The sequence below is a fragment of the Rutilus rutilus genome, assembly GCF_951802725.1.
Source record: "Rutilus rutilus genome assembly, chromosome: 1".
Lineage (NCBI taxonomy): Eukaryota > Metazoa > Chordata > Actinopteri > Cypriniformes > Leuciscidae > Rutilus > Rutilus rutilus.
Genome location: NC_140209.1, coordinates 3,080,774 through 3,106,786, shown reverse-complemented (window position 1 = coordinate 3,106,786; position 26,013 = coordinate 3,080,774). Strand labels below are relative to the sequence as shown.

The 26,013-nt window shown below is 38.2% G+C and overlaps 2 protein-coding genes across 2 annotated transcripts; both read left to right on the top strand.

Moving 5' to 3' along the window:
* Positions 1-12,553: 12,553 nt before the first annotated feature.
* Positions 12,554-17,868, top strand: LOC311302429 (uncharacterized protein). Its single transcript, XM_084428306.1, has 7 exons — positions 12,554-13,139; positions 16,467-16,569; positions 16,652-16,788; positions 16,874-16,934; positions 17,003-17,214; positions 17,310-17,485; positions 17,570-17,868. The coding sequence occupies exons 1-3, from the start codon at positions 12,653-12,655 to the stop codon at positions 16,668-16,670; spliced, it is 609 nt and encodes a 202-aa protein (XP_084284432.1). The 5' UTR covers positions 12,554-12,652; the 3' UTR covers positions 16,671-16,788; positions 16,874-16,934; positions 17,003-17,214; positions 17,310-17,485; positions 17,570-17,868.
* Positions 17,869-21,025: 3,157 nt separating this feature from the next.
* LOC311299297 (uncharacterized protein) lies at positions 21,026-23,844 on the top strand. The gene is made up of 4 exons (XM_084422794.1): positions 21,026-21,044; positions 21,944-22,090; positions 22,158-22,442; positions 23,129-23,844. Exons 2-4 carry the CDS (start codon positions 21,952-21,954, stop codon positions 23,440-23,442), a joined length of 738 nt encoding a protein of 245 aa, XP_084278920.1. The 5' UTR covers positions 21,026-21,044; positions 21,944-21,951; the 3' UTR covers positions 23,443-23,844.
* The last annotated feature ends 2,169 nt before the right edge of the window (positions 23,845-26,013 follow it).

Sequence of the window (26,013 nt, the reverse complement as noted above, 5' to 3'; positions counted from 1 at the left end):
GGCTCGATAAAGACACTCTTGCTGCAGCATCTTGATTAGTTGCAGAGGTTTGACAGTGATGCTGGAAGGAGAGAGTATTACAATAGTCCAGTCTGGATAAACCAAGAGCTTGGACAAGGAGAAGGGTCTGATCCTCCTAATGTTGTATAAGGCTAATCTGCAGGCAAATCGGCAGGCAAATCGGCAGTTCTAGCAATGTGGTCTGTTAAGTTCAACTGATCATCAATCACAACTCCAAGGTTCCTGGCTGTCCTGGATGGAGTTATGGTTGATGAATAAGCTGAATGGAGAAGTTATGTTGAAGTGTTGGGTTGGCCGAGACCACAAGCAGTTCTGAAGGTCCTTCATCCAGCAAGAAATTTCTGTAAGGTGAGCAATGAGCGGTCCCAGAACTGAGCCTTGAGGCACTCCAGTAACAAGATGATAACAGAGATGGGATAAACCATGTTTCTGAATGACAGATCCTAGTGATGAAATGTAGATGGAGAAGAGAAGCGGTCCCAGCATTGAGCCCTGAGGTACTCCAGTAGCTAGATGTTGGGTCTTAGACTCCTCACCCCTCCACAACACCCTGAAGGACCCACTGAGAGGTAAGACCTGAATCATTGAGTGCTGTTCCTGAAATACCCTTAGTCTTTATGTTTGACAGGAGGATCTGGTGGTTAACTGTGTCAAAAGCAGCAGACAGATCCAGCAAGATGAGTACTGATGATTTGTAAGCTGCTCTTGCCAGTCTCAGAGGTTTAATAAATGAGAGCAGAGCAGTTTCAGTTGAATGACGCTTTTGAAACCAGACTGGCTGTTGTCCAAGAGGTTGTTAAGTGTAAGAAAGGTAGATAGATAGTCGAAAACGACTCGTTTAAGTGTTTTAGCAATGAATGGAAGAAGGGATACCGGTCTGTAATTCCCTAGAATTGCTAGAACCCTTAGAATTCTTAGTGCAAAAGAGACTCAAAATACTCTGTTGATTTTGATCTTACATACAAGTCTTATACATCATTCAATTCAACTGGTAAATGTTTTATTTGTATACACTCATAATAAAAACTAAATGTTGTGTTTTTCATAAAATTAAGAAAATAAACATTTGAAAATTATCTGTAATTCAGCGAATGCTAGTCACACTTACATGAGACATATATGTCTTTACAAAGCTTGAAGTCTCTATTTTTAAATTATGTAAATTATATCAAAAACAAATATTCTCTAAGTAATCCATATGAAAGCAACGACAATTTCTCAAACGCATCCTCATTAACTCTAATGTGACCACACCAACGTGCGCACGAGCAATTGACATGCAAATTGTCCACGTGAAGGAACGCAGACCTGTAAACGCCCTCATTGCATCTAAATAAAGCATTATACTTACTCAGTCCTCTGATTTTCATTGAGTTTGGAAGACACGTTGTGTTTGTGCTGTGCTTTTCTGTTTACCTTGGATTTACCTCAGAAGAATTAGAAGAACGCGATTTGCAGATGAGAAAGATTTTTAAAGGATGAAACATGAAGCCTAATGTCGTACATGTATATAAATTTAGCATTGAAAGGTATAAATTTGTATACATGTACGACACAAGGATGTTATGTACAATAATAAAACAAAGCATGATATAAAAGTAGGCTAGTATGAGTGTTTACTCTAATATGGTGAATATTATAATGTTTAGACCCATGTTTACTGTTAAATACTGTGTTTGTGGATATCTGCTCAAATGTAGATATTAGGGGTGTAACGATTCATCAACTACATCGATGTATCGATTTATATTCCTACGATCCAACTACATCGATCTGTGCTCGGCAAGTTGGTCTTCCGGACGACATATATCGATCTAACATCGTTTTAAAAGGTAATGAATCGATTGTATCGATACTAGGAAATAACGCATTGGATTTAAGCACGTCAGACTTTATATGGATGTTTTTTCTTTGCACTTTTAATGATAAAGGCGTTAAACGTTACTCGATTCAGTCTGCCTATCTGTGTCGTCGTCGCCATGCGTGACGCGCCAGCAGCAGCGCAAAGACAAGAAGCAGCGCAAAGTCTCTCGCCTCAGAAAAACGGACTGTCCTGTCCTCTCAGCCGCTATACTGCAGTAGCGGGCACTCTCTTCAATTGCACGCGCAAATGCGGCGGAGCGCGCTGTATCACTTCACTAAAGCGCAAAAGACATACGAGAATGCAACGTCGTAAATTAGTAAGTTAAGAAATAAAAGTAAAATACCAATAAATTACGTTATTGGTACGTCATGTGTATTGCTATTTATCAGGAGCACTTTCCATGTTTCTTTACCAGTTCTTCTAAGTATTGTGTATCACCATGGTAGCCTAATTGTTGTTTGTTTCCATAACAAAATGCCACTTACTGGTTATTTTGTATATTTTTATATGACTGTGGCTCATACCAAGATTGTATTAACAAAAACTAGTTTGGGACTGCTATTTAATAGCTTAACCTCGAAGTGCCTACTGTTTATCAGTATTTGTCATATTCTTAAAAAAAAATTTGTATGTTAAGTAAAGGGGGACACAACTTGTGTGTAAACAATTTTTGTGTAAACAAATGTATTATAATAGACCTATATAATTCCTAAAAAGGTGGGTCGCGGCTTGATGACCATGGGGAAATGTGGGTCCCATCATGGCCAAACTATTCAAAACATCATTCAATGTTGTGATAATCGTAATTAATAATCGCAATTACAATTTCAAGGGAATTATCGACAATTATAATTTTTGTCCTAATCGTTCAGTCCTACTTTATTCAAATAAAATGTGAATGCATTTGACATTAATTGTAGTTTACTTGTTTGTTTATATCCATAATTAATTGATACCTGATTCCCTTACAAGAATTTTTGGCTAAAAAGTCACTGAACCAATTTCAAGTCACTGAATCGTTTCGTATCGTATCGTTCTAAATGAACCAATACCAATTCGTTGCTAAAACGAATCGTTACACCCCTAGTAGATATGTATGTGGTAACAATAATGTTTCAAAGTTTGGAGCGGCTCGATCGCTTCAGTAAATGTTCTCTGCACGCGCTGTGAGTTTGAGTCAGTCGCGCTGCGCGTTTGAAAAGCAAAACACGCCAAATATTAGGCTTCATGTTTTTACTCATCTGTATCTTGTATCTTTGGGTTGTGTTGTAAATAAATCCAAATTATCAAAAAGGCATTCTTTTTTAAATCTCCTCATTCTTTGTGCAAGGTTCCTCATAGTGATAGGGTCTGATAGCACCTGATAGGGCCATTAGGGGAGGGTCTTTGTCTTTCTCAATATTCATAATGATTCACACCTTTACATAAAGCTTTCTTACACAAAACACGTCTTACAAATGTTAAATCAATATATTGTTTTATCTGAATGAGTACGCAGGATAAAGTTTTGGAGCAAATATTCTTGGCTATGTGATACAATTTTCAAAAGTCTTGTGAAGAAATAATCAGTATGGGTTTCATGACAATTTTTTTAGTTTTTTTCACAAACCACGCATAAATGTCATTATCTCAAAACTACAAACTTTTACATACATGCTGTTGACATATGCTCACTCTTCCACAGTTCATACACTATACAAACTTTGAGATCATGTATCCCATAAAGCATCGACAAGGAGCCCTTAGAATGTAACACGGTCTTTTCCTACAAAGTAGCGAATTTGTATTTTTGTTTCACAAGATAATTTTCACAATTGTTGCCTTTACTACTTATTTGTGTTTGGTGTTCATGTTTAGATTTAATTTTTATATTTTATACATAGTATACATCTATACTATATATATAGCATTTGGACATTCAACATCAGCAGTATATAATAAAAAACACTGAAAAGTGCCTATAATAAAGGCAATAACTTGCTTAGGGATTGTCTGGAGATCTAGAACATCCAAGTATAACTTTCTAAAGGGAAAAACAAACAAAAATATGCTACCTGGTTTTCTTGAATCTGGTAATTTCATCCATTCTCAGACAAACCAAATCAAAAATTGGGACTTAAAATGAGAGAGTTTGAAAATTCAAGTTCTCCTGTCTAAAATGATATATGGCACTTGATACTAATTGCTATAATGGGTTAGAAAAACAAAGAAAAGTGTGCCCCAAAAAGTGTGACGAGTCAGGTGTCTTTTCTTTAATGTGTCAGGTCTTTAAGGGTTAATATCTGCTTTACAGACGCTTATGTAGTGTGTGCAAATACTATTTGTTTGACCAAGCTGAAGCTGATGTTAATAATTATTGTAAAATACTTTTAAAACTGTTTTAGGATTCAGGAGTCATGGATAGTGGATAACCTTTCAGTGACAAACTGATTTTATCACTAATAATGTACTGATTATTTCTAGAATTTGATGGCAGGCAGAAAACTGCTAAAAGAAAGAATCGAAACTAACAGTAATGCTCTCGTGTGCAAAAGAATATTCTATAAACTGTGTTCAGAGCAGATGTGTGTTGAGTCAGTGTGGTTCACAATATGCACAAGGCTTCGAACATCACTGGTGAGGTCATTTCACTAAAACAATTCCAGCCTCGATACAGAGCTCCGGTGGGAAGTACCTGATGTTCTCAAGTCTCGACACAAGCTTTCGAAGCCTCAGTATCAGGCGTAACGTCACTAGTTCTTCCTATTGTTCCAGAGTATCCTAGCTATTCAGCTGTTGTGGGTGAATCAGGCTGAATCACCATTTATTTATTTTTTTACAGTATAGTGTGTTACTGGCAGAGTGTAGAAGATTGTATTATTTAGAAAATAAGTTTGATTTTTATTATTTATTTTTTTAATATGTAATTTAATATAATATAGCTATATGTTTGTACACTATTATTTCATCTGTGTGTGACTTTTGGTTTGACTTTCTGAAGCCTGAAGAAAGGCTTGGAATGTAAAAATCCAGAAAATCATATTGTATGATTTTTAAGTAATTAATTTGCATTTTATTGCATGACATAAGTATTTGATACATCAGAAAAGCAGAACTTAATATTTGGTACAGAAACCTTTGCAATTACAGAGATCATATGTTTCCTGTAGTTCTTGACCAGGTTTGCACACACTGCAGCAGGGATTTTGGCCCACTCCTCCATACAGACCTTCTCCAGATCCTTCAGGTTTCGGGGCTGTCGCTGGGCAATACGGACTTTCAGCTCCCTCCAAAGATTTTCCATTGGGTTCAGGTCTGGAGACTGGCTAGGCCACTCCAGGACCTTGAGATGCTTCTTACGGAGCCACTCCTTAGTTGCCCTGGCTGTGTGTTTCGGGTCGTTGTCATGCTGGAAGACCCAGCCACGACCCATCTTCAATGCTCTTACTGAGGGAAGGAGGTTGTTGGCCAAGATCTCGCGATACATGGCCCCATCCATCCTCCCCTCAATACGGTGCAGTCGTCCTGTCCCCTTTGCAGAAAAGCATCCCCAAAGAATGATGTTTCCACCTCCATGCTTCACGGTTGGGATGGTGTTCTTGGGGTTGTACTCATCCTTCTTCTTCCTCCAAACACGGCGAGTGGAGTTTAGACCAAAAAGCTCTATTTTTGTCTCATCAGACCACATGACCTTCTCCCATTCCTCCTCTGGATCATCCAGATGGTCATTGGCAAACTTCAGACGGGCCTGGACATGCGCTGGCTTGAGCAGAGGGGCCTTGCGTGCGCTGCAGGATTTTAAACCATGATGGCGTAGTGTGTTACTAATGGTTTTCTTTGAGACTGTGGTCCCAGCTCTCTTCAGGTCATACACCAGGTCCTGCTGTGTAGTTCTGGGCTGATCCCTCACCTTCCTCATGATCATTGATGCCCCACGAGGTGAGATCTTGCGTGGTGCCCCAGACCGAGGGAGATTGACCGTCATCTTGAACTTATTCCATTTTCTAATAATTGCACCAACAGTTGTTGCCTTCTCACAAAGCTGCTTGCCTATTGTCCTGTAGCCCATTCAGCCTTGTGCAGGTCTACAGTTTTATCCCTGATGTCCTTACACAGCTCTCTGCTCTTGGCCATTGTGGAGAGGTTGGAGTCTGTTTGATTGAGTGTGTGGACAGGTGTCTTTTATACAGGTAACGAGTTCAAACAGGTGCAGTTAATACAGGTAATGAGTGGAGAACAGGAGGGCTTCTTAAAGAAAAACTAACAGATCTGTGAGAGCCAGAATTCTTACTGGTTGGTAGGTGATCAAATACTTATGTCATGCAATAAAATGCAAATTAATTATTTAAAAATCATACAATGTGATTTTCTGGAGATTCTGTCTCTCACAGTTGAAGTGTACCTGTGATAAAAATTACAGACCTCTACATGCTTTGAAAGTAGGAAAACCTGCAAAATCGGCAGTGTATCAAAAACTTGTTCTCCCCACAGTATGTGTGAGCTGAGCAAAAATCTGGTGTTGTCTTCTGCAAAAGATGCTCAGCTTTTTTGTAAAATAAAGTCTAATAATCCTGGCATCAAAGATCTCTGAGAGGTGATTTTTCACAAAAGAGAAACCATAAGAAGAGCAGATATGAAAGATCACCAACTCACATGACCAATGTTAGAACCAGCAGAAGGGCAGTCTTTACATCCGTTCCCATCAGTCTAAACTGGGTTCAGAGATGACCACTGCTCTGTTGTGGTCAAACTGTGAGTTCTCACACTCAGCAGTAACATTTTCCCAGACCTCAACAGTGAGATCACAGCTATGAAAACACTACGGAAATCATGTAATGTCATACTACGACCACAGCCCACAGACACCTCGCTCAATTAAAACCAGACAAAAGGTTACGCATAGAGTATAAATACAATACACAGAATAACAAAGGGAAAGGTAATATTATATGTGAAAAATACAATCCTTCATATATTGTCTTAAACAGGGTTTAGAAGGAAACAGTACAGACTTGTTTTTCGTTGCATTGAAATTACTGGTGTAGTCCCGAACAAATGACTCTGAAAAACAAAGATTCTGATTATTGGACAAAAAACTTCCTCATGTAATAATCTAGAATACTGTCTAACACTTGATGGAAGTCTTTGTCGTCGGTTAGGAACCTGGGTGTGCTCTTTGATACCAATCTTTCATTTAAAAGTCACGTTTCTAGTATCTGTAAAACCGCATTCTTCCATCTTAAAAATATATCTAAATTACGACATGTACTTTCAATGACAAATGCAGAAAAGTTAGTTCATGCATTCATGACATCAAGGCTAGATTACTGTAATGCTATTATGGGTGGTTGCCCTGCACGCTTATTAAACAAACTACAGCTGGTCCAAAATGCAGCAGCTCGAGTTCTTACCAGAACCAGGAAGTATGACCATATTAGCCCAGTTCTGTCAACACTGCATTGGCTGCCTATTAAACAACGTATACATTTTAAAATATTGCTGATTACTTACAAAGCACTAAATGGTTTAGCTCCGCAGTACTTGAGCGAGCTCTTAAAGGGATAGTTCGCCCAAAAATGATATTTAGCCCATGAGTTACTCACCCTCAAGCCGTTCGAGATGCATATGTCAATCTTTTTTCAGACGAACACATTTTCAGTTATTTTAGAAAATGTCTTAGATCTTTCAGTGGTTATAATGTGAAGCTATGGGGTCCAGCTCGTTGAAGTCCGCAAATGAGCATGCATCCTTCACAAAAGTAATCCATCCGGCTCCAGGGGGATAAACGAAGGCCTTCCGAGGGTAATCCGTGCGGTTTTGTCGTAAAAATATACATATTTAAAACTTTATAAACGAAAATAACTGGCTTCCGGTGGCGGTCGGCGCGCGTTCATGGAGATGGATGCTGGCATATGATGTAGGACGTAGCGTAGGAAGCGTCGTGACGTAGAACGAACGTAGAGTTTTGTTTTGCTCTGCTCTCTGGCTGCGCTGTCACGTTCGTTCTACGTCACGACGCTTCCATCTCCATGAACGCGCGCCGACCGCCACCGGAAGCCAGTTATTTTCGTTTATAAAGTTTTAAATATGTATATTTTTACGACAAAACCACACGGATTACCCTCGGAAGGCCTTCGTTTATCCCCCTGGAGCCGGATGGATTACTTTTGTGAAGGATGCGTGCACATTTTCGGTCTTGAATCAGCTGGACCCCATTGCTTCACATTCTAACCACTGAAAGATCTAAGACATTTTCTAAAATAACTGAAAATGTGTTCGTCTGAAAAAAGATTGACATATACATCTCGAACGGCTTGAGGGTGAGTAAATCATGGCTTAAATATCATTTTTGGGCGAACTATCCCTTTAATGCATTATAGTCCTTCACGTCTATTGCGATCTCAAAATTCCGGCCAGTTGATAAGAATATCAAAATCGACTGCTGGCGGTAGATCCTTTTCCTATTTAGTACCAAATCTTTGGAACAGTCTTCCTAACATTGTCCGGGATGCAGACACACTCTATGTGAGAGACGGAATCTAAAACAAAAATCCAGAAAATCACATTGTATGATTTTTAAATAATTAATTAGCATTTTATTGCATGACATAAGTATATGATCACCTACCAACCAGTAAGAATTCCGGCTCTCACAGATCTGTTAGTTTGTCTTTAAGAAGCCCTCCTGTTCTCCACTCATTACCTGTATTAACTGCACCTGTTTGAACTCGTTACCTGTATAAAAGACACCTGTCCACACACTCAATCAAACAGACTCCAACCTCTCCACAATGGCCAAGACCAGAGAGCTGTGTAAGGATATCAGAGATAAAATTGTAGACCTGCACAAGGCTGGGATGGGCTACAGGACAATAGGCAATTAGCTTTGTGAGAAGGCAACAACTGTTGGTGTGACGGTCCTCTATGTATCAGTCTCGTTGTGTATGTGGAGCATCTGCACAAGGGGAAACCAAAACGAATCAGGAATGGCATGACATCGCAGACAGAGAATGGAACAGCCCACAGCAGTTATCAAAAGTTCCCCAGACCCCAGAGGGTTAAACTTCCTCTTCCACTTCTCTCTGTCCAGTCCATATTAATCACTTTCACCCTCTTTTATCCAGTCTAAATAACTCCATCATTCCCCTCTGTTCAACAAAAGCACTGCCCACTTACAACATTATGAAAGAACAAAACATCCAAGAACTCATTTAATTATTTATTTATACATGTGTACATGCATGTATGTGTTAATATAATATAAACCCATCTAACACATTTTGGCGCTGTCAGACTCATGAGGATTTTTTTTTTTTTTTGCACAATATTAGCATTGACCAGCAGGTGTCGCTGTGTGCATTCGAAACCTGGAGAAATCAACCACTTTTACACACATCAGGCTGGAAAGCTTTAAAGCTTCATTGTATATATATATAATGTATTTATTTACTGTAGTAAATCACTTGCAACATTTTGGCAGTTTTAGTTTCTTGCCACTGTCACATTCGGCTTGCTCAGTTAATTAATATTCTGAAAATACTATCAATCAAACTGTAGCCTACTTGACCCTTTTATATGAGAACACAAAAAGTTAATTGATTTGAGCTGGATAAAGACACTATTGTCTTCTGTCACGATTTGGTTTTGTTTCATGTTCCTTTTTCATGTCTGTCATGTGATCCCCTGTTCTAGTCATGTGATCCTGCCATGTGTTCTGTGTTGTCATGTTGTCATTGGTTCATTGTTCACAGGTGTACCATGTCTTGTATTCGGTCCTTGTGTATTTGAGTGTACCAGTATACCAGCAATTGCTGATGTTGTAATGTTTAAATCCTGGTAAGCATGAGGCCAAGAAAATTGTCAATTCTTATAGATTTATTAAAATCTTAAAGCAATCCAACAGTGCCAGATGTTACATAATGGTCAGCATGTACAACACACTTCAACTCTTACTCTACACCTTTTATAGGTGACAACATGTGGACTACAGCGCCATCTCCTGACTAATACACACACACTACATTCCCCCATTACTTAAAGGATTAGTTCACATCAAAATGAAAATGTCCTGATAATTTACTCACCCCAATGCCATCCAAGATGTTCATGTCTTTCTTTCTTCAGTGGAAAAGAAATTAAGTTTTTTGAGGAAAACATTTCAGGATTTTTCGAAACGATCTGTCATTTTCTAAAGAAAATATAAATGTATATGTCACCGGGTGACATAGAAGGAACTTTGGGAGCGGAACGAGTTCCCATGGGGGGAGACTTCTGGTGCGACACCAGGCCGGTTCTTTATTTGATTTGCTTTTAAAAAAGTACAATTAGTAACTTTAACAAAGATTTGTGACTGATCCAAATGTGTTTACAGAAATTGAAAAAAAAAAAATCAGTTTTCAGTGGATCGCTTTCACATCTTGGAGCTAGAAGAGGTAAGATGTCAAATAAATGGAAGTCTGTTATATATTATATAATATTATATATGTAAGACAATTACAAAGCATTTTTTTTTTTCTAGGAAATGTATATGCGCATTTTGAGTGAGGAAACCGACAGAAAGCGGCCACTCATTCAGTTTCCGAGATGCCAGGCCACAGTTGAAGATTTCGAGACACTGTGTCCACAAAAAAAAAGTTTCCCATGGCTGAATGACGACGTTAGAATTTTAATTTGATAACATTTTTGAGACATATTTGTAATAGCTCTAATTAGTCCCGGTTTCCAGAAAACGTCCAAACAAAAAGCTGCAAAAGGGCCAAATTTCATCCCAAAATTTCACTGTATGCGAGTCTCTATTTGCCCCAATGGAATAAATGCTTTGTGGGATCTCCATATCTCAGCTCTGGAAGGCTCTAGAGCCTCCAATCATGCATTCATGTCTATGTCTCAGCACCCTCTAACAGAATCCAAGATTTCAAGAATATCCAAGAAACTTTATTTTTCGACCCAAAATATCTGTAAGGGGTACGTACGTACACCTTATAGTTTTTTTGGGTTGAAAAATAAAGTTTCTCGGATATTCTTGAAACCGTGGATTCTGTTAGAGGGTAATGAGACATAGACATGAATGCATGATTGGAGAAATTTTGGGACTCAGGCAAGACCTCCATATGCGTCCAATGGCAGCTTATTTGTATGGGCGTTTGTACACGAACCTCCTATTTGTACTTCTTATATTATTCAACAACATTTCATTGAAATCTACTATTTCTTTTAGATTCTTGACACAAGGATTGCACAGCTCTGTAAAGCACATGGTGGAACTGCTTTACAGGTGCACACGTTCGTGCTCTGGTGGCGATCCTTCACTATCAAGAAACATGTGGATGACAGACATTTCTTGTCTGAAGGTAAATGAAAATCTATTAAATTAGAAATTTCAAGGGCAGGGGACACATTTACTTACTTACTTACTTAAAAATATTTTAAAGGACCTTGATGAGAATGACACAGTCCTTGAACCCGACCCCACCCGGTTTTAAACACTAGCCGACTGTTCGGACGCTCTTGCTTACTGCTCCGCGCTTTTGCTCTATCGCTTTTACATTTTATCTCCTATTTTTTCTATATTTGATTTCCTTTATTTTATTTCCTTTTATCACCTAATTTTAACTTCAGCAAATCAGCACAGTGCTCATACGACAAAGTTTGGATTACTACAAAAACTGAGAATTCTTTTACCCGACCAGCTTACATACCGGGAAAGGAAAACACAACTGCCTACAAGGATAAGAGAAAATGCCTCTTCTGGAATCTACTTGCTGCACTAACTGCCACAGACTTTTACAAAGGATTGCAGTTCTAGAAACAAAGTTACTTACGGGACCACCAAACCAGACGGAGCACACAACAGAGCTTCGTCATGGACACCCTCAGCATACAGCCGGTGAGTCCCATGAAACTAGTACTCCTCGACAGGTAGAGAAACAAGCCGATCGACTTACAAATCGATGGCACAAACAAGGAGCGAGACCCAAAGGCACTCGAGACATCAGATTGTCACGAGCATCACATATTACCGCAGTAGCATCCTCTACCCCAGATACAGCTCTGACAAGGATTGCAAACACTGGCCTCCTACCACCGCCTATACATCTTGAGAACAGATTTGAAGTACTAATGAATGTAAATGAGGAATCCCCAAATGTGATGAATGTGATCGAACACAGACTGAATAGGCCAGTAGCTAACACTGATGCTAACTGGCGCTCAAGGTCGAGCAGACAGCGGCACTCAGCTCAGAGCGCAGCCGAGCCCAGGACTCTGATAGTGGGGGACTCCATAATCAGAAACATTAGCAACAGGGATACAACTACGTGCTGCCTTCCACAAGCAACAACTTCTGATATAAACAGGGAACTTCAGAACATTCTGATGAAACATAAGACTGCTAATCGACTCATCATACATGTGGGGAAGAATGATATTCATAAAGAGCAGTCAGAACTCCTTAAGAAGGATTTCAATGAACTTTTTGAAACACTTAAAAGACTGAAAGTTCAAACATTCATCAGTGGACCACTACCAGCAAGAGGAACAAACAGGTTTTCACGGTTGCTTGGGCTTAATACATGGCTGCAAAAAACCTGCAATATAAAAGCAGTGAACTTCATTGACAATTTCAATCTTTTCTGGAGTCAACGACAACTGTTTCATCGGGACGGCCACCACCCAAACAAACTTGGTTCAAGAGTGTTAAAGGACAATATCTACTTCTCCCTAAATCATCCTTCTGCGGTTTGTGCCAATCCACTCAATCTGAACGGCACACACACACCTCGACACAGTATGAATGACCACGGGACTTCACTTCAGCAGCAAAATGGACATGATAACACCACTCCGCCACAACAACCTCTGCTCACGGACACAATCTCAGCTGAGCCCTGCACACAGAGCTCACCACAGACAGCCATATCAGATCTGCTTGAAGATTCAGCACCCAAGGACGACTTCCTGGAAAACAGCCAGGGAAGCCAGGACAGCATATTACAGCCTCCTATAACACCAGAGCAACAGCCCCTTTCACCAGACACTTTCTCCCTCTCCCCTGCAACGCCACTACTGTGCTTCTCACAGAAAATGGAAGAACTGGTGCATGCTGGAACCAGACTATCCCACTCTTTTGCTGCAAGCCCCCAGATACCAACTAAAAAAAGACAGGCACCACTACCACCAAAGCCTGCGGGCCCAGCTCGCCCTCCCCCTCCTCCTGTGAGAGCTCTTCGGCCTCTGCCACAACGCCAGGGCCCACACCCTCCTCCTTCTGCTCGAGGTGAACCAAAAACAACTGATACCAGCTCTCAGTGATATGTGTCGGGTCCCCGTTTTGATAACAGTAACTTTCTCAAATGTTTACAAAACAAGCGGGAACCCAGTGTGCCTGTATCTTTCTCTTATGGTGTTCTTTTACATGATAGAAAGTATAAGGCCTTCAATAGCCGTACAGCAAACCCAACTAATCTGGTGCCTATTACACGTCAAACTAATATTGCTGTGGGGAAAAGTAAGTCTGTTAAGTTAGCTCTTTTAAACATTCGCTCACTTAAAAATAAATCACTTCTAGTCAACGACTTAATAACCACAAACAACCTGGATTTTATGCTTCTAAATGAAACCTGGCTAGAAGACAGCTACAGTGCAACAGTCCTCAATGAAGCAGCCCCTCCTAACTTTACTTTTATGAGTGTCTGCAGAGCTGTTAAGAGAGGTGGGGGTCTAGCTGCTCTTTTTAAAGATATCTATCAATGTAAGCAAATATCATTTGGGAATTACCCTTCTTTCGAATATCTGGGTATTGTGTTAAAAGGTGCTCCACGCATTTTACTTTTCATTATTTACAGGCCTCCAAAATACTCTCCAGCCTTTGCTGAGGACTTTACAGAACTGTTATCAACAATTACCTCAGAGTTTGACTGTTTTGCCATTACTGGAGATTTTAACATCCATATAGATAATGGAGAAAACAATATGGCAAAAGAAATCAAAACTGTTTTAAAAACTTTTGATCTGACTCAGCATGTACATGGACCCACACACAATCGTGGACACACTTTAGATTTACTTATCAGTAAGGGTCTAAACATTTCATCGATTGTTATTAAGGATGTAGCACTGTCTGATCATTTCTGTATTTTCTTTGATATATTGATCTCTCCTGCCACTGAAGCTAGATCTGTGTCTGTCAAGAAGAGATGCTTAAATGAGAACACTAGTGTCCTATTTATGAAGGCTATATCCTTAAAACCAAGCATATCTGCTGACTCTGTTGATTTTCTCCTTGATTCTTTTAACTCAAAAGTTAAAGGTGTAATTGATGATATTGCTCCTGTTAAAGTCAGGAAGAAGAGTGGCAGACAAAAGGCACCTTGGAGAAACTCAACAGCAGTGCAAAATATGAAAAGACAATGCAGAAAAGCAGAGCGCATGTGGCGGAAGACAAAACTTGTAGTCCATTATAACATCTACAAAGACAGCCTTCATGCTTTCAATATGGAACTAGGCAAAGCTAGACAGACTTTCTTCTCAAATATTATAAACAGCAATTTAAACAACACACACACTCTTTTTGCTACTGTAGAGAGACTGACAAACCCCCCAAGCCAGATTCCCAGTGAAATGCTCTCAGACAGCAAGTGCAGTGAGTTTGCTTCTTTCTTCTCTGAGAAAATCAGTAATATCAGAAAGGTGATCAGCACATCCTTGACTTGCGCTGGGGTCAGACAGATCAAACCACCTGAGAAAGTAGTTACTATGTCTGATTTCAAAGAAATTGATGACAAAATTTTGGAAGAAACCGTACAGCACCTTAAAACATCAACCTGCGCTCTTGACACACTTCCCACATCATTTTTCAAAAGTGTGTTAAACAGTTTAGAAGCAGATCTTCTAGAAGTGGTAAATGCTTCACTTCTCTCTGGGAGTTTTCCAAACTCCCTAAAAACTGCAGTTGTCAAGCCCCTCCTGAAAAAGAGCAATCTGGATAAGACCATATTAAGCAACTATAGGCCGATCTCAAATCTTCCTTTCATAGGTAAGATCATTGAAAAAGTTGTCTTCAATCAGCTGAACAAATTCTTATGCTCGAATGGATACTTTGACAATTTTCAATCTGGTTTCCGACCGCACCACAGCACAGAGACAGCGCTCATAAAGATAATAAACGATATTCGCTTAAATACTGATTCAGGCAAATTATCAGTGCTGGTACTACTCGACCTCAGTGCTGCATTTGACACTGTTGATCACAACATACTTCTGGACAGGCTGGAAAACTGGGTGGGGCTTTCTGGGATAGTCCTAAAATGGTTCAGGTCATACTTAGATGGGAGAGGTTATTATGTGAGTATAGGAGACCATAAGTCTGAGTGGACATCCATGACATGCGGAGTCCCTCAAGGCTCAATTCTTGCGCCACTCCTGTTCAACCTGTATATGCTCCCAATGAGCCAAATAATGAGAAAGAACCAAATTGCTTACCACAGCTATGCAGACGACACACAGCTCTACTTAGCCCTATCACCTAACGATTACAGCCCCATTGACTCCCTGTGCCAATGCATTGATGAAGTCAACAGTTGGATGTGTCAAAACTTTCTTCAGTTAAACAAAGACAAAACTGAAGTCATTGCGTTTGGAAACAAAGATGAAGTTCTCAAGGTGAACGCATACCTTCACTCTAGGGGTCAAACAACTAAACATCAAGTCAGGAATCTTGGTGTGACACTAGAGTCAGACCTTAGTTTCAGTAGTCATGTCAAAGCAATAACTAAATCAGCATACTATCATCTGAAAAATATTGCAAGAATTAGATGCTTTGTTTCCAGACAAGACTTAGAGAAACTTGTTCATGCTTTCATCACCAGCAGGGTGGATTATTGTAATGGACTCCTCACTGGACTTCCCAAAAAGACCATAAGACAGTTGCAGCTCATACAGAACGCTGCCGCCAGGATTCTGAGCAGAACCAGAAAATATGAACATATCACACCAGTCCTCAGGTCTTTACACTGGCTCCCAGTTAAATTTAGGATTGATTTTAAAGTATTATTACTGGTATATAAATCATTCAATGGCCTAGGACCTCAATACATTGCAGATATGCTCACTGAATATAAACCCAACAGATCACTCAGATCATTAGGATCATATCAGCTAGAAATACCAAGGGTTCACTCTAAGCATGGCGAGTCTGCTTTTAGCTATTATGCCAGCCGCAGCTGGAACCAGCTTCCAGAGGAGATCAGATGTGCTCCTACTGTAGTCACTTTCAAATCCAGACTCAAAACACATCTGTTTAGCTATGCATTTACTGAATGAGCACTGTGCCAATGTTCGTCCGACTGTTTGTACTGTATTTTATTTTGTATTCTTCTAAACTGTTTTAATTATTCTTATTTATTTTTATTATTTTAATTTCTTCTATGTAAAGCACTTTGAATTGCCATTGTGTATGAAATGTGCTATATAAATAAACTTGCCTTGCCTTGCCTTGCCTATTCCAAGAATTGTTGGTGGACAGAGCCCCGAAAAGGGAAACCACTTCATTTTGTGGGTATGTGTGGTTAAAAACACAGATTTATTTATTTTTTTTGTACAAAAGCAATGCCTTCCGAAAAACTTGGGACTTGGGAAAATGGACTGTTGAGTACCCAGAACAGTGGAGGCTGGCTGACTCTAACAACTGTGGGGTTTTGGTTTGTACAGTAAGTTAAATAAATGCTTTTATTTATTTATTTTATTTTATTTTTATCTACATTACTTTAACAACTGTGTTTATTGCATTAGATGGCAGAAATGGAGGTGAGGGACAAATGGACCTCTATGAAAAACGAGGTGATACAGGTAGACGATCTGTGGCATCTGAGAAGATATCACGCATCATCAATGGCAGCATATGCTGTTCAGCACATGACGTATAAAAGGTATGTGTAAAATGTGTGTCCTCATTCATACAAATCAACTTAAAAGTTTAATAAATCAAGTAGATCGATGATTTTGAAAATATAGGACAGTCGAGGAGGTGGAAAAAAAAGGAATTTGTTCTCTTGTCAGTGATACTGAAATTCAGGTACATATAAGACTTTACAAAATTTAAAATGGCTAGATATTGTTTGCTATACTAAATATTTTTTTCAGGAGTTGTTTCAAGGAATTGTGAAAGGCTCACTGAAACCCACGTGGAACAAATGGTGGCAAATGAAGACTGGGAAAATGGCAAAACCTTTCATCCAGCCTTGTCAGCACATGTTGAGGAACTTCTAGGACACATCGACAACGTTGTGTTTGAGCAAAAGAAGGACAAAAAGCTTGAACATATCGACCTTTTAATGTGTGAAATGATTCCTGAGGTAAGCATTGATGAGAAACTGATGGCTGATTTTTATATGTTTTGGTGAACTAACTCATTAAGTAATTATTATTTTTTTAATCTTTTGTTGTACAGATCAGCCTTATAATACTGAGACGAACGGAAGGTTTCAGTCACTTTTGGGCTGATTTATCTTATCTTGTGGAGTGTGTCATTAAAATAGCCTTTTAATGTCACAACATCCCAGGTTCAACGAGCTAACTACGTTCTGCTGCGTTGCACCTTTGGGCTTGCATATCAAAGTAAAAACAGTGAGTGATGTTCCATAGCACTAAAGACTTTGCAAGTGTACAGTTGCACGTGACGTGTTGCAGGATGTTTGTGTGTTTTTGCAGAGTTCCCTCAAGTCAGTCCATGACACCTAGTCCAGCCTCCTCGCCTACCAGGTCACGACCCCACCATCTAAAGGGGAAAATGACTGACTGCATCATCTAGGCCTTAGGATGGTTCCACAAAGAATTGACTGCATATACAACATGAATTTACTTCTAACTAAAGATTTTACTTTTCATACAGCAAAAGACACTGCATCTATTTGTGTCTCATTAGTTCTCAAAAAACGTTAACCTTACAGTTCATTAAATATTTTACACAGCTAACTCAACATTAATTATTTTTAAATCTTCACAATGTATAGCCAGAGAACTATCACAAAAGTATTTAGGAAAATAAAGACATACAAAAGTGTGTCTGTTTAAAGCTGCTTTGTATTGTTGTGTATTTTAAAAAGCTCTATAAATGTCCTAAAACGATGTGCATTTTGCTTGTAGTTTTGTGTTAATAAAAATGTAATATATTACATCTAATAATTCAGTTGAATTCATTATGTATTGTATTGTGTAATTTAATTAAATTTTTATATAAGTTTTGGTTCTCTAATTTTATTACATTAAATGTTATTGTGTTGTATGATGTTCTGTATTAAGAATTAATTATGACATAAATCATATGCATTAGTACACAAATTACATGCTTGTAATAAAAAAAAGCATATTATGCCTATTGCTTAATAACAAATAACTGCGTCACAAAACATACTTATAAATGTTATTTCTTCAAAATAAAAGATTATTATATGAATTAAGGGGTTTGATTAATTACATTAAGATTGTGATTCCATAATTGTATTACCGTGTTCGGTAACACTTTATAATAACTGCACGCTATTAATCATTAGTTAAGCATTAGTAAACAGTTAATTCTTCATTTATAAAGCATTAATAAACATTAATAAGCAGTTTGTAAATACAGCTATAAATGCTTTATTCTTGATTTATTAGAACATCTATAATGTGTTTAATAATTGTATTTTCATACTTTATTAATGATCAATTTATCATTTCTAAATGAAGTATTTCATTATTTACAAACCAGTTATTTAGGAGTTGTCAGTGGTTCATAAGATCACTTAGAAAGTGTAAGTAAATGATTAACAAACTATTTAAATGTACATTTATACATCTTATTATTCAGACATATAGTGATGGTTACTTTGTGTGTTAATAAATGCTTTATTAACATGTATTTCTACTGTAGTTCATGGTTAATTCAGATAGTTATAAAGCATGTAGTAGTGGTCAGTTAACTATTTTTGTGAGCTAATCTAAAGTGAGGACTAGTTATGCCTTATAAAGCATTTATAAAGGAGATTTAAAGGCTCAGTTATCTTCTAAACAGAAAAAAGGAAACAAACACAACACAGTGATACAGAACATAGAAATATTTATTTCACGAATCGATGCAACAAATAAAACTACAACTGTACACTTGACATGAAATGAAAAATAAACTTCTGCAATATAATGAATAAAAAACAAAAAATTTAAAAAACAACAACAAAATAAGCAAGAAAGTAAATATAAATAAAAAAATAAGCAACAAAATGAATATATGTCAACAAAATAAGCAACAAAACTAACAAAAAGCAACAAAATGAAGAAAATAAGCAAAATATTTTGGTGTAGTAAGAAGGTTTTCTTGTTTCAGTTTCATGGCTGAGTGAAAATTCATTTCAAACAGTGAGTCACAAAGAAGTGCCAAACATTTGATAAATTCCATCTCAGTGCTCTTACACTGGTTACAGTGACTGACTATGACTACTTGTACTTTCTAGAAATGTCATGAATCAATCTGCCAAATGCACCATCATAGTGTTTCTTTGCCAACCATTCATTCCACTCAATCACTGCAAGGTGGTCCGTAAGCAAACTCTCAGTCCGATTTCCCCTAAGCCTCCAGATCTGCTCCTTGTAGGATCTCCAGGCTCTCTCGATATGCTGGGTATGGGCACCAGTGTGGGGATCTACACACCACCTGCTGTGGTTGACAGTGTGATGGCTGTACCCTAGTGCAGGGAGTATGCGATAGGCACGCCACTCATCACTAATAATTGATGACCCAGACCTCACGTGATGCACAATCAAGGGGACTAGATGACTTCGAGATCTTCTCTCCATAAGACGTAGAATAGGTTTTCCAGATCTTTGCTGCTGCTGATGCCTCACACCTAACATCCCAAAGACCCACTTCTTTCTTTTCCACCCACCAGCCATTCTTCCTCTACCATACTAATGGAGAAAAAACACAACAAACACAGACATAAACAGATACATATAATAATATTAACTTTGGTAAGTATATTTTACATTTATTTAAAGTCGATATTGTTACAACATACCTTTCTTTTGTGCCGAAAATGGCTTTCGTCGATCACAACAAACTCCCTTCTTCCACCAATCTGCTGGCCTGTACGCCTTCTCATCCTTTCAACTGCTGACACACAGACATCCCTTATTTTCTTAGCCATTTTACTAAGAGTTGCTGAACTGCCTGCAATACTGTCATCCATCATGTCTATCTGCCGTAACCGTAGACCCTGAGAAAACCTTTAAAGGCAAATAGAACATGTAATGTTTATGAACGCCTTTATGTAATATAATTGTCTGCATTATTTAAAAAATTGCACATTTTATGGAAATTACAAAGAGAACAGCAACAAAGTGAGTTTATGATAAATACATATTTATATTAGCCTACAATTGTTGTTATTACTTGCTTACCTGTACATGAATTGCATCCACTTACTGAAGGAGACCTTTGATCCACTGAAGATTGATTTGTGCCTGACAGAAATTTGTTTTACCCTTCCCTTATGTGCTGCTTGTCGACAAATCCTATTGGAAAAAAAACACATAAAATACTGTTTTTAGAAAGGGTATTAATGCAATTGCATGTTTCAGTGCCCACCAGCATTATCACACTCAGCAAGTTGCAAATGGTTTTATATTTAGCCTATTTAATTATATATATATATATATATTTTTTTTTTTATATTTTTTTTTTCTTACCAAGCATATTGATCTCTGCTGTTTGTCCTTTTCTTCATTTTCATCTCCTGATGACATTTTCTGCATTTCATTTTCGTTTTTAGCAGTTTCCTTTTCTGAAGCAACTTAATCAGTTTTAGGGTTTTCATTATAGAGCTGGGCTCATTAATAAGCTTCTTTAGCCGGGTTAATCTGCTCATTTTTTAAATTAAGCAATTGCTTTAGTGGTGATTTTATGGTGACAGCTAGTTTATGATCTGAAGGGCGGGATAAATCCATCTCGCTTTCATACGTAATCAACATGGGACAAAGGAAAACTCGCGCTTTCAAACGTCATCAACAGGGGACAAAAGAATAGTGCAGCCGTGTGTTTATGACATGGAGACCTCCGACAAAAGACGAAAAGGCGTGCGGACCCGGGCCAAAAGGAATGCCAGCGTGGAGATGGATGCATTGGATGAGACGTCCGTCAGTGGCACTACTGGTGAGTTGGTTACTCTGTTTACTGGCACACATTATTGATGATGGCTATCAAGCTAGTCTCTACTAGTTAGAGGCTATGGTTAGAGGTCCGACACCGGGGACGCGCAGGGGGGCGGGAGCGCTGTGACGTGCCGCACTGACTACACTGCACTCACTAGGTTTTTATTAATTTTTTTATAATTTCAAATAACAAACAGGCATTAACATAATATCGTTGTAAAACACCATAACACGAAGACAAGCAGCATATTGTAAACAACATAATAAAATAAAATAAATAAATAACATGCCTAATAATAAATAAATAAAATAAAAATGACAAAAATATGAAAAGCAAATTATAACTAAATAAATTACACTTCAGGGGGAGGGGGGTTAATCCATATATATTGCAATTAATTTAGAGTTTCAAAGTACTCCTCCTTTTTACTTGTTTTAAGGATTGAAATACAATTTTAAAATCATTTTTAAATGCCGCAAAACATTATGAAAACAAACCAAAACTTTAACAAATCTACATTTGTGTAGGTAACACTTGGCTACATTCAACATATTATTACACATAAATTCAATATTTTTGTTGTCCATAAAGACACCAAATTTAACACTGTGATAGTCAAAGGCAGGTATTTTTTTTTTTTTTTTGTCTTAAACCACTGTCCCAAAAGGACTTAACAATTGTAAAAAAGATGTTCCAGAGATTCAATTAAAATGTAAACTTTTTAATTTTTGGTAACAAAGGAACTGACAACTGTCTGGCAATAGGTGGCTTTTGCAATGACATGTTTGACTCTCATTGTGTAATGCACAGCGGCGGGTGGGATGAGAGTTCGTTAGACAACAAGAAAGTAAATTTAACATTCTCAATTCATTCAATAATGCACAGTTACTTTCAATTAGGTGTCTCCATGGCCCCCACTGCACATCTGGCAGACAACAGAAAATCTCATGAGTTGGAGATGTGTAAGCTGAGAGTAGAGTGGCAAAAAGAGAAGATTGATGAGCTGACCAAGGAGAGAGACTATCTAAAAGAACAACTGGCATCAGGTAAGTCTTACAACACACAACAGGTATTCAAATTATAGTACAGTTGAGTTTTATTATGTGAGTTAAGCTTTGTGTTCTTGTGTACCATGTGATGCAAGCTGTGAGCCTTATGTATTTGTATGCATTTTAACAGCTCTTAAAAAAGGGGACAAAGGTTCCAGCCAGACGAGTCCCTTGTCTTCAAAATCCTCGAGTGACATCTCAGTTGACTCTTCCTCTGACACTATGTCTGACTCCTCCTCTACATCCTCATCAGAGGGGGATAAGAAGAAGAAGAGGATGAAAAAGAAGGGGAAAGGGAAAAAGTATGGGAAGAAGTCAAAGAAAATGGAAACAAAGACACGTCAAAGAGGTTAGAATGCTATTTTCACTCTTTCCACTCACTGGGTTTTTAGTTTGCCACTGCTTGTCATATTGTGTGTGTAACATAATAATTGCATTGGAGATTCAGAGGAATAACCTGGTAGACCATCTACATCAGCTTCAACACTTTTTTTGAATGTTTTGTTAAGTCCATGTAAAAGACTTAAAAAAAAAATGAGAGTGTGACTTAATAAGTTGCATTTATTGCATTAAATCATAAGTTCATAAGCTACCAGTTACTTTACTCTGGAAGAAGTTACAGCAACTACCCTCAAGAGAAATATTCTTTGGTTAGCTAAAGTACTGTGCAAAAAAACAAACCAATAAATCAGATCCTCATTGCAAAATATTAAATCAAATGAAAAAATATATATTTGCACACGACTGTATAATGAACAACTCTGAATTCAGAGGTTTTAATTTAACATTGGAATGAACTGATTGTCTGGGTGTTACTGAGGTGGTCTGCTGTGTTTCTATACCGAAGTTTGTAGAATGTGTCATACTGTAGATTGAAACAATATGGGTTAGTCAAAGGTGTGTGTGTGTGTGTGTGTGTGTGTGTGTGTGTGTGTGTGTGTGTGTGTGTCAAAGTGTGTGTGTGTGTGTGTCAAAGTGTGTGCGATAAGAATAAAACCAAATACTGACACTAATTCTATGTTCTCTGAATTACAGCTCAAACACCACAGCAGGTGGTGGCACGATACAAAAAAATTCTCCGGCACTTCAGTAGAGGAGGGACAATGTCAGCTGCTTTCAAGCATGTTGGGGTGGACCGGAACACAGTGGTGGTCAATGCTCCAATCGCAGAGCTGTACATCGCTGCACCTAGCAAATTTAAAGAACTCGTTAAAAATCTCAGCAGTCAGGTTAAACTTAGTGAGTTTGCCACACAATGTGCCGCTGCAATTCAGGAGGATCAAGCTATAGAAGATACTATCAAAGCCTTTAAGGCTTCCGGTAAGCTGCTGCCCCTTAAACAAAAATGAACTGACCTAGGATCTGGGGAAGGTTTCACACTCAATCAGATTAAAGTTGTTCACGATCTGCATTGTTGTTCTCGAATGTTTTAAAGTTAGTACTGAGGTAGTTATACTGTGAAATATTTTTATATATTATTATTATTGTTGTTTTATTAAAAAAAAGTTGTTTTTTAGCACTGGTAAATTGTTGTTTACACTACAGAAATTTATTTTTATATCAGACTGCAGAGTCCTAGTTTAATTTTACTGCACAGTTATGTTTTCTGGAGATGTACAGGAATTTTTTTTTCTATAACATTGAAGAGATTTATTTTTCATTTCATGTCAAATGTACAGTTTTATTTGTTGCATTGTGAAATAAATATTTCTATGTTCTGCATCACTGTGTTGTGTTTGTTTCCTTTTTTTCTGTTTAGAAGATAACTGAGCCTTTAAATCTCCTTTATAAATGCTTTATAATGCATAACTAGTCCTCACTTTAGATTAGCTCACAAAAATAGTTAACTGACCACTACTACATGCTTTATAACTATCTGAATTAACCATGAACTACAGTAGAAATACATGTTAATAAAGCATTTATTAACACACAAAGTAACCATCACTATATGTCTGAATAATAAGATGTATAAATGTACATTTAAATAGTTTGTTAATCATTTACTTACACTTTCTAAGTGATCTTATGAACCACTGACAACTCCTAAATAACTGGTTTGTAAATAATGAAATACTTCATTTAGAAATGATAAATTGATCATTAATAAAGTATGAAAATACAATTATTAAACACATTATAGATGTTCTAATAAATCAAGAATAAAGCATTTATAGCTGTATTTACAAACTGCTTATTAATGTTTATTAATGCTTTATAAATGAAGAATTAACTGTTTACTAATGCTTAACTAATGATTAATAGCGTGCAGTTATTATAAAGTGTTACCCAGTGTTCTTTAGTCAAGGCTAGACAACCAATTAATATTTATACCCACAAAACATAGCTAGCATTTTGTGATTTATTTAAATGTCTAAACTGTTAATAAGAAAAACAGTAATATACACAAATAAACATCTTATGGCTCTTTTAATAAATAAAAGTGTACCTGTAACATATTGCGCTGATTATTGCGATAAAAAATAATGACATAATTATAATTGCATTACGAATGGCTGTGAATACGGTAAGGCAGTATCAGTGCAGTATAAGCTCACAGCACGATCATCGGATAACGTTAGCTGTATGCTATGCTACTATCTAGCTAACTAAAAAACACACTAACAACGAGAAATGTTTAATTTCACAATCTAAAGCTTCGGTTAAATACTAGTATATGAAACGTATAATTTAAAATACATTAATGACTCGTTATAACGTAGTACAAACGTCTTCTATAATAAAATGATTTTGTATGATTTGTAACCAGGCACTAGAGCGATTACCCATAAACGGGCTTTGCGCCAATCAGATTGCACTATTCACACCGGAGTAACCGTAATATTCACCACACCGGCCCCGTCTCGTCCGTCTGGTCCGCTGCCCTTCCTGTCGCATCGCGGACACGTCATCAGAGCGCTGCCACCGTGGGAAGGAATATCGCCGGGAACATCGCGAGACTACGGCATGCTGTGTGTGATGGAAGGCGAGGAGTGGATCTCAGCCTGCTCCGCCCCATCCGGAGGTCTACTGACCACAAATACCACATCAAAACTGAACTTTTTAACGCCCCTGTCAAATAAACCTAGCCTGATACATGATCATATTCTTGAGAAAGATATTGACCTGATGTGCCTCACTGAGACCTGGCACCAACCTGAGGTTTTTCCATCACTAAATGAAGCTTGTCCCCCTGGATACAGTTACCTGCACAGGGCTCGCTGGTCGAGGTGGTGGCCTGGCGGTAATTCACCGCGACGCTCCCAAGCTTTCTCCTCTGTCTCTACCTGATGTGTCCTCTTTTGAATATCTGGCTTTCAAATCAAACCTCCCCTCCAAGATAAACACAGTACTGATCTACCGGCCGCCCAAACCTCACCCATCCGTTATCGCAGAGACTCATGACCTCTTCACCTCCCTCTGCTCTCCATCTTCCAATACTATCATACTTGGCCATATGAACATTCACATTGAAAATCCCTCCTCCCCGTTGGCAGCTGAATTTCTAAATGTACTGGACTGTCTCAACCTCACACAGCATGTTGATGCTCCTACTCACACCAGGGGGCGCACTTTAGACCTGGTCATTTCTGACTCTCCTTCCATCAGAAACCTGTTGGTGTATGACCTGGGCGTTTCTGATCACAGCATCATCTCCATGGACGATTCCTGCCCGTCCCACCTCCCCAAGCCTAAACGTGATATTCATTTTCGCAATATAAAAAACATCAACCCTGCCATCTTGTACTCTGATCTCAAACTGCTGGCCTCAGTCAACCATCCATCAGTCAACAAATCGGTCGAACACTACAACTATTCTCTTCACTGCCTCCTGGATACACATGCCCCCCTCAAAACAAGAACTGTGTCTTTGTCATAAGCACATTTAATAACAGATGATTCTATCAGACAATGTCCTT

What these genes read in the sequence shown, in the direction of transcription:
- LOC311302429 (XM_084428306.1), top strand. Translation starts at nt 12,653, where the DNA reads ATGAATGACCACGGGACTTCACTTCAGCAGCAAAATGGACATGATAAC. An exon ending in CCCTCCTCCTTCTGCTCGAG is followed by an intron (nt 13,140 to 16,466) that starts GTGAACCAAAAA and finishes TTTGTACAAAAG; the next exon opens with CAATGCCTTCCGAAAAACTT.
- LOC311299297 (XM_084422794.1), top strand. Translation starts at nt 21,952, where the DNA reads ATGGCCCCCACTGCACATCTGGCAGACAACAGAAAATCTCATGAGTTG. An exon ending in AAAAGAACAACTGGCATCAG is followed by an intron (nt 22,091 to 22,157) that starts GTAAGTCTTACA and finishes ATGTGAGTTAAG; the next exon opens with CTTTGTGTTCTTGTGTACCA. An exon ending in AACAAAGACACGTCAAAGAG is followed by an intron (nt 22,443 to 23,128) that starts GTTAGAATGCTA and finishes TCTGAATTACAG; the next exon opens with CTCAAACACCACAGCAGGTG.